At 49.5% G+C, this 9257-nt stretch overlaps 1 protein-coding gene across 1 annotated transcript in view; it reads right to left on the reverse strand.

Moving 5' to 3' along the window:
• LOC132461743 (CD166 antigen homolog) overlaps nt 1–8783 on the reverse strand; it is an 18488-nt gene extending 9705 nt beyond the window's left edge. Inside the window, exons 1-7 of the mRNA XM_060057067.1 lie at nt 8640–8783; nt 7811–7981; nt 5463–5587; nt 3522–3654; nt 724–836; nt 346–469; nt 50–165 (exon numbers count right to left, since the gene is read on the reverse strand). Of these exons, the coding sequence (XP_059913050.1) occupies nt 50–165; nt 346–469; nt 724–836; nt 3522–3654; nt 5463–5587; nt 7811–7955 (756 nt within the window). The 5' untranslated portion in view covers nt 7956–7981; nt 8640–8783. The remainder of the gene's footprint in view (nt 1–49; nt 166–345; nt 470–723; nt 837–3521; nt 3655–5462; nt 5588–7810; nt 7982–8639) is intronic.
• Between the last annotated feature and the right edge of the window lie 474 nt (nt 8784–9257).

Raw genomic sequence — 9257 nt, forward strand, 5'->3', positions numbered from 1 at the left:
CTCAAACTCCCATATACTCCCACACACACACGCACACACTCCAACCTACCTCTGTGCCGTTGACGCTCCACTGGAAGCTGGGCTCCGGTACCCCCAGGGCTTCACAGGTGAGCACCTTGTGGCTGTCCGCTCGCTGCTTGGTCAGGCTGGTGATCTCGGGCACACCTGTGGGCATGGGGGACACAGCATGAAGCCCGCCTCTCAGCCAATCAACGGGCCTGATTCATTGTCAGCGGCCATCTTGGTTCTACATGCGCTACCCCCCCCAGCTAGCATGGCTCCATGTTGCTGTTTGGCCCATTCATCAAACGGTAGGTGGGGTTGAACTTGGTTGGCAATGCTCACCTTCCACCACCAGCTGGAAGTTGAGGCTGCGCTTCAGCGTCCCCGTGGCGACCTCACACACATAGACGCCCGCGTCCGCGTACGTCAGCCGCTCGAACGCCGGCGCTTTGGCTGCTTTGCCGTCCTGCGGATAAACAAAAGGAACAAACGTGTGGATATTTAGTATTTGGTTTTTAGTTTGTTGTTTGTTTGTTGAGTCACAACTTTCTGATAAAGAACATAAAAATAGTACATTTACAATCACAATGTACAATTCAATTAACATTATAATTAAAAATATCATTATTATTTAAATGAGATTCAACATTGAGATTCAAATTAAATTCCAAGGCAAATCAATTGAAAATGTCTGTGTGATAAAAAACAAAACATGTTTACCTTGGTCCACGAGACCTTGGCGTGGCCAGAAGTGTTCTTCTCCATGGTCACATTCAGTTTGTCGCCAATCTTCTTCAGCACTTTCCCCGTGGGACTTAGGCTCAGGTCCAGGTCTGGAGGCAGTGGTGGAACGGAGGGGAACCAAAAAAAACCCAGAGAAAAACAAACTCAGTTTTGCTCTATCATTCTCTCAGGCACTTCTTTCTAGATGTCCCTCATGGGAACCTTAGCCAAAACGGGACACACACACAAACACACACACACACACGCATTCACACACACACACACACACACACACACACACACACTAATTTACACATCCTCCCCAATGTCACATGTCTTTGTTCCAACACAACAAGCATCATGTCTAGACCAGACAGCACGTGAATGGGCAGAGTTGAACCTGCATACCTCCCATACACACACACACACACACAGTCACACAGTCACACAGTCAAACACACAGACACACACACACAGTCAGACACTATGGCGCAAACTCCTGCATCAAACATGTGCGTACACACACACACACACACACACACACACACACACACACACACACACACACACACACACACACACACACACACACACACACACACACACACACACACACACACACACATACAGACATAGACACACTCCGAGACACCCCTTTTAATCCAATAAACGATTGGGTCTCATCCCTCAGTCACAAACTCAATTTGCAGCAGCAGGAGAGTGGGAAGATATTAAAAAAATAAAAAATGTATAAAAAGAGCAAGGGAGACCAGCTTTGGAGTCGATCATATGCAAACCGTCAGAAGAATAAGTGCGTGAGTGGAAAGGTGCAAAAAGAGAAATCAAGCGGGGGAAAGGTGGGGGAAAAGAATACGGGCACTCAGAGGTTTAGATGTTATTACAATCAGGGCTCCCCTCTTGATGTGGCGAGGCGACGCACACCTGACAGGAAGGGAGTAATTACTTATGGGAGCTCTGCGCGGGAGGGAGGGGGGAGTTGTTGGGAAGCAGAGGGAAAGAGGGAGAGAGGGGGAGATAGCAACGACTTATCAGGGCCTCTGCGTCCCACCCGCCGAAATTACACTTTTGTCAGTTTTCGCCGCCAAAGTGGATGTCAGATTTTTCTAATTAATTCTCCTTCTCCACCTCCTCCTCCCCCTCTACCACACCGTCTCCCCCTCCCCCCGGCAGCTCCCAGGCTCCGGAGAACACGCCCGTTCTTCTCTTCTGCCTCCTCCTTCCACTCTTTTTTGGGGGGGGATTTGATTAGCACAGCCGCTCTCCCGTGACTCATTTTACAGTGAATAAGAAGTGCCTTGTAATGCAGGAGGAGGAGGGGGAGACAGAGGACGGGGTGGGGGGGGGGAAGGGGGGAGAAGGAGGGGGAGAAGGAGAGGGAGGGTAAGCGCTGTGGCTTGTTCTGCCTTGTTTGACGGCTCAAAGCGATGGTAACGTTGCGACGGGGGAGTTTCAAGGCGTTCCTGTGCTTCCTGGGGTCTCTGTGTGCGCCGTACTGGTTGAGCGTGCATTGACAGCACACCGGCTGGTTAGGCCACGGCTCTGCACAGGCTTTCATGTTGAGTGCACGCAGGCATGTGTTTGTCTGTGGATGAGAATGTTCGTGTGTGTGTGTGTGTGTGTGTGTGTGTGTGTGTCTGCATGCTCGCATGTGCACATGTGTGTGTGCGCGTGTCTATGCATGTTCATAAATGGATGTGTATGAGAATGTTTGCTTGTGTGTGTGTGTGTGTGTACGCTTGTGCGTGTGTGTGCACTTGTGTGCGTGTGTGTGTGTGTGTGTGGATGTGTATGAGAATGTTTGCTTATGTGTTTGTGTGCCTGCCTGCGTGCGTGTACACTAGTCTGTGTGTGTGTGTGTGTGTGTGTGTGTGTGTGTGTGTGTGTGTGTGTGTGTGTGTGTGTGCATGCCTGCGTGTGTGTGTGTGAGTGTGCGTAGTTGATGGATCCCAGACTCAATGCGTGAGCTCAGGTCACTGAAGCGGCCACCCGGAGGCTGACCCCAAAGCCCTGGATAATGTCCCAGCCCCGGCGTGACCCGCAGGGGTGAACCGACCCCTGGTTAGCACACCTGGAGAGAGAGAGCTCTCCTTGTACAGGCACCAACACACACGGCCCCCCCGGTCCACCGCGGCCATTCACCACGGATGGTACGGCTAAATCGTCCTCGTCGGCCCGGCCCTTCTCCCGTCCCCCACACACACTGCGCCCTGCCGCTAGCCTCGCAGGAACTCAGTGGAGGACAGACGTACGGCGTGGCTTTGCATTCAAATTACGAGGAATAAAGGGACGTGTGCTGTTTGGATGGTCACGGCTCCGAGTGTTTAGCAGAAAAGGCCGCCGGGCGAAGGTACCGCACCGCACATTCCTCAGGTTCATGGTTGCAAACACAGCGATACACAACAACAGGTTTATTCTACCTCCTGAGGACATTTAATACGCTGCTCTTCCTGGATGAATACAATTGCTGTCGTTTGGCTGAACAACGGACTCTGTCAAACCCATTCCGTTGGCTTTAATGAAATTGCAGCACATTTATTAGAAGGCTCAACTGGCAAATGTAAACAGGAAACTGTGACGGGCATGCCAATCTGAAATCGTGGTGAGAGGAGAGTGCCAACATTTGATGGAGGTGGGATATGTGAATGTGTGTGTGTTTGTGTTCGATCGAGTTTGCACATTTGTTCTGTGCTGTGTGTGTGTGTGTGTGTGTGTGTGTGTGTGTGTGTGTGTGTGTGTGTGTGTGTGTGTGTGTGTTTGTGTGTGTGAATACTCACAGTTCACTTCGATAGCATGCGCGTCCTCAATGCTAGCGTTGTCCGCCAGCGAGCACTTGTATTCGCCTGCGGCGTCTCTTGTGATGCCGGCCAAGGTGTAGGTGTTGGAGCCCACCACGGGGACCTGGACACCCTGTTGGGCCACATGCGATGGAGACACAGGGATGAACCATCGTTTCAAAGGAAGGACGGAGCATTGTTTGTTTTCGTTTATTACACAGAAAAGTGAGGGACAACAGAGAGGAGAACAGGAATCGAAGAGAGCAGACGAAAAAAGGGGAGAAGTGGAGATAAGAACGAGGGGAGAAGACAGGGGTGTAGGGGAGTGAACAGAGGAGAAGAGGAGATGAGGGGATAGGACCAGACAGAAGAGTTGAGGAGAGAAGGGAGAGAAAAGAATGGAAGCGACGACCAGAACGAGGAGAACATTCAATACTTCAAAAGCTTAACGAAAATTAAAGGTCTTTTCAAGTGGAGCATCATTCAAACTTATTTATGTATTTATAAAAGTCAATTCCACTTACAATCTGTGCCCTCAAATAGTCACATTCAAATAGAATTCACATCAAACCTACATTTAATTGGGCTCAACTGATTCTCTATTTCTCAAATTTATCGTCTTGAAGGACTTTGTTTAGCCACGTTAATCAGCTGGTTTTCCTTACGTTAAATTAAAGTTTTAGAGCCTTTGAGTCAAGTCAACTTCAATAAAATCAACAGAAAGAAAATAATGTAAATCTGACTCAATGATTAGAGGAATGATTTAGTGGAAGGCAGAGAGGCGAGGGGGGATAAGGGGAAAGACGAGACGATTTGAGAGGGGAGAGGAGTTAAAAGAGAGACAAAGAAAGAACAGTAGAGCAGTACACTAAAGGAGAGGAGAGGAGACGGAAGTAGAGTAGTGTAGGGTAGAGTAGATGAGAGGATAGTACACTAGAGGAAACAAGAGTAGAGTAGTGTAGAGTAAATGAGAGGAGAGGAGACATGAGACGAGAGGAGAGGAGACCAGAGGAGAGGAGAGGAGACCAGAGGAGAGGAGAGGAGAGGAGAGGAGACATGAGACCAGAGGAGAGGAGACCAGAGGAGACCAAAGGACAGAGGAGAGGAGAGGAGAGGAGAGGAGAGGAGAGGAGAGGAGAGGAGAGGAGACCAGAGGAGAGGAGAGGAGAGGAGAGGAGACATGAGACGAGAGGAGAGGAGACCAGAGGAGACCAAAGGACAGAGGAGAGGAGAGGAGAGGAGAGGAGAGGAGACCAGAGGAGAGGAGAGGAGAGGAGAGGAGACATGAGACGAGAGGAGAGGAGACCAGAGGAGACCAAAGGACAGAGGAGAGGAGAGGAGAGGAGAGGAGAGGAGACCAGAGGAGAGGAGAGGAGAGGAGAGGAGACATGAGACGAGAGGAGAGGAGACCAGAGGAGACCAAAGGACAGAGGAGAGGAGAGGAGAGGAGACCAGAGGAGACCAAAGGACAGAGGAGAGGAGAGGAGAGGAGAGGAGAGGAGAGGAGAGGAGAGGAGAGGAGAGGAGACCAGAGGAGAGGAGACCAGAGGAGAGGAGAGAAGAGGGGAGGAGATTAGAGGAGAGGAGAGGAGAGGAGAGTAGAGGAGACCAGAGGAGAGGAGACCAGAGGAGACCAGAGGAGAGGAGACCAGAGGAGAGGAGAGGAGAGGAGAGGAGAGGAGACCAGTGGAGAGGAGAGGAGAGGAGACCAGAGGAGACCAGAGAACAGGAGGGGAGACCAGAGGAGACCAGAGAACAGGAGGGGAGACCAGAGGAGACCAGAGAACAGGAGGGGAGACCAGAGGATGCCAGAGAACAGGAGGGGAGACCAGAGGAGAGGAGGCCATAGGAGACCAGAGGAAAGGAGGCCATAGGAGGCCATAGGAGACCAGAGGAGACCAGAGGAGACCGGAGGAGTGGGGAAGAGGGCTGAATGCCTGCCTTGAGGTGGAAGTTGAAGCTGACTGGTGGAGGGTTTCCGTCCGCCTGACATTTCAGCGTCACGTTTTCCCCCTCCACGATGGGCCCCATGGAGAGAACCTGCAGGCTCAGATTCTCTGTGGGGTCTGAACAGCATAGTTAAGTACAGAGTTAGAGAGGGAGAGCAACATTAATTAAACAGTGAGCAAAAAGAAGTCACATTTCTTACATTTACATTCATACATTCATACATCTCACTGAACTACACAGGGGGATCATTTGTTAAAACTGTTAACAGCGCCATTTTTTAGTAATGTGGCTTCTAAATCCATCTTAAAGGAGTTTGGAAAGTTTGCTATCATCATCCGTTTGTGTCCTTGATAACTTCGCTGCATGACAAATGGCAGAACGATTTGTGGACGCTCCCTTATTTATTTTTGTTACAAAGGGTTGGGACTTCTGACCTTTTGCTTTCAAGCATACCAGACTATGACTGGGGGCGAGCTCTCTCTAAACTAATTATCCCTTTTTTTGAGGATGATGAATTCCTTCAAAAGCCCACTGAACAATACAGTGTCTGTGTCTGTGCGTGTGTGTGCGTTTGTACGTGTACTCTGCACCTGTGCGTGGGTGATGGAGAGCTGGCTTGGAAGTATCTCTGACTCTTGTATGTCCTCAGTCTACAAACAGCCAGCACAGGTGGCAACGAATTCAAAATGCAGGAACAGCTGAATTTGCAGATGTCGCCTTTTATCGCTGCCCTACCCGTGCTCCATACGCCCGCCTCTGATCCATTAATTACGCTTACATCTTTATTCTTACACGCTTTGTCTTCTCGCTCTTTCTGCTCGCACAATGCAACCTGTCATTGTTGAGGTTTTTCTTGGATCTGTTTCCTCCAATTGATTTTGCTTCATTACTTTTCTACTTATCTGCGTTACCAATTGACGGTAAGGTTCTCTTGGTACTTCATGGTAAACCTTCGAGGTGTAATCACAGCACAACACATGCCGAACTGATGTGGTTTTTATCTAAAGCACGGATGTGTAATAAAACGTGTGACTTATAGCTAAACTGATTTCTACAACGCACCCCTCGACTTTATCATTTCGTACTACGCAATTGAACCTGTTCTCTGACGTTTCTTCTGATGTTTTCACCGAAAGCACATTAAATACTCTAAATATAACTATTTCTGAATAAATAACTATATCAACCATCAATATATAAAAATAAAAAAGGTTCAGGAGAATTCGACATCGAAACGACAAGCGGGACATTAAACCGTCGCGTCACGCATCGGCTTCCATCGCGTGACTCCCTTCCCCTGTGTGAGCCTGGCAGGGTGCCAGCCAGGCCTAAACTGAATGGCTGTGTGTTGTGTCTGTGCCTAGGTGGCTAAGGAGTGAGGAGGTAGCTCCCATCTCTCCCCCAGGCCAGATGATGATGACGCAAGGGGGACTAACGTGGCCTGGCACCCGCAGAACAGTAGCCGCCGTTAACTCTTTAGCCTCTGCCCCCTCTGGGGCCGGAGCCCTTTATTACCGGCGCCGCACAGCGCTAGTGCGAACGGGACATGTCATGGTGGAGAATAGATGGTTCGCCGGGGAAAAAGGAGGGGAGCCCTGGTATTTGGTTTCAGCCGGGGGCCAATTTGGTTGAACACACATTGAACCGTTTAACCTTTGAAAGAGTGGAAGCGACACCTGTAATGAAAGTGCCCCCGCCGAGCGAGAAGCCCCCCCCGCACCCGACCGTGTTCGAGCTCACAAAAACACAGCGGCGCGTCCGCTGCCATGGCCGCCAGAGATATCCCGGAATAATCCACCATGGCCATGACATTGGAGGCCTTTACAAGACAACCATGCGATATCTATATAGGCCAGTGTGCTCTCCTTTTATTTCCTTTGACATGTTAGGAGTGTGCCGTGACCAGCGTCACAGATATCAGTCCGATACCGGAGCAAAATTGCGGCCTGTTTAGGGCAAATCGAAGAAAACAAAATACTCAATGGATAACAAAGAAGTAAAAAGTAATGCATTGGATGAGTGGCAGATTTTACATTGGAGGGACTCTGGGGGGCTTTAACACCGACGGAGCAGCACAACACAAGGCCATTGCTTTTTTACGGATGATGCCGCTAAGCACTGACCCTCAAGGGCTGCTTACCAAAGAAAAGCCTCAGAGGTTGCCTCCTGCGAATGCCTGCCTTTGGATTGTCTCTTGTGCATACTTTGTGAATGTGTGAGTGTGTGTGTGTGTGTGTGTGGAAAACGTTGGGGTGCATCGGTGCATCCACAGAACAGCAGGGGAGGGGGGTGAGGGGGGTGAGGGGGGTGAGGTGGGGAGGGGGCGGATCTCCACTCACAGTGGATAGGGAACACCTCTGGCGCGGACACCTGAGCGCCCAGGGGGTGGGCGGCGGAGCAGGCGAAGGCGGCGTCGGCGTCCTGCTTGGTGGCGGTGTACTGCAGGGTGGAGAAGGTGGTGGAGAGCCGCGTGGCGGGCTCCATCTTCACGCTGGAGCTGATCACCACCACTGCGAGGGTGGAGGAAGGCAGCGGAGAGGGGACCGTTAGTGGATGGACCGCGAACAGAAAACATTTTGCTTGATTTCTATAGAAATAAAGAGGAGCCGCAGCACAAACACCGTGAATAAAGACATGAAGAAGAGCCTGTTAGTAAACACCATAAATAAAGACATGAAGAAGAGCCTGTTAGTAAATACCATAAATAAAGACATGAAGAAGAGCCGTTTAGTAAATACCATAAATAAAGACATGAAGAAGAGCCTGTTAGTAAATACCATAAATAAAGAGATGAAGAAGAGCCCGTTAGTAAACACCATAAATAAAGAGATGAAGAAGAGCATTTTGATAAACACCATAAATGAAGACATGAAGTAGAGCCCGTTCATAATCAACAATCAAATATAACAAAGTCGTCTACTACACCATAACTTCCATCAAAGATGTCTTTCTCCTCTCCTACATCAGATTAAGCCATAAGTGAATAAGGCTAGCTTGTGCGCTTTGTCACTTTGGTATGATCCAATAATATCCCAAAGGATCTCCCCCCATTGAAAACTTGTTCCAGCACTACTAGCTGCCATGCCGGGGGAAATCGGCCCTAATATGGATATAATATGATGCATCAAAGCTACATGACATCCTGTTTATGGCAGTTGGGAACCGCACCTTTCCCATCAGCAATCAGGGGCTTTCCGTTCCGCGTCCATGTAAGCTCTGCTGCAGGGTGGGCGTCTTTCCCAACGCATGTGCCAATCTGGATAGAAAAACGGTACAAATGAAATATTAATTATTCATTTAGTAAAAAAAAAAATATTGTAAATGCAGAGGAAGAAAAAAACATCACGACAAAAAAAATACATTCAATAAATAAATAAACGATGTTGTTTGAATTATAACGGCTGCCTTTCGGGCGGGTCATTAAACGAATGGGCAGCCCGAGGGGGCTGTTAACCCAACGAGCGATTAGCGGTGTGTTTGCATTACGCCGAATGGAAATTCGCCGCTGGTGCGGAGTGAAGGTCGGCCCCAGTAGCAGGAGCAGATAAGGTGTGTTTGGCTTCCCGATAAATGCCGGAGTCATCTGGGCAGTTCACTGCACTGGCCTCGCCAAACGATGTCTGTACCTCTGCCAACCTCCCAAACCATCCAGAAACCATCAAAGCCGCGGCGCCTTGTTTCGTAGAAACCCGCATTGTTATGTGTTGCATCAGATCATTATTTATGTATCAGCTTCCTCATGATATCTATGGTCATTCAGTTGAGGAGTCGTGGCACTGGGGAGGG

This window comes from Gadus macrocephalus, chromosome 7 (genome assembly GCF_031168955.1).
Source record: "Gadus macrocephalus chromosome 7, ASM3116895v1".
NCBI lineage: Eukaryota > Metazoa > Chordata > Actinopteri > Gadiformes > Gadidae > Gadus > Gadus macrocephalus.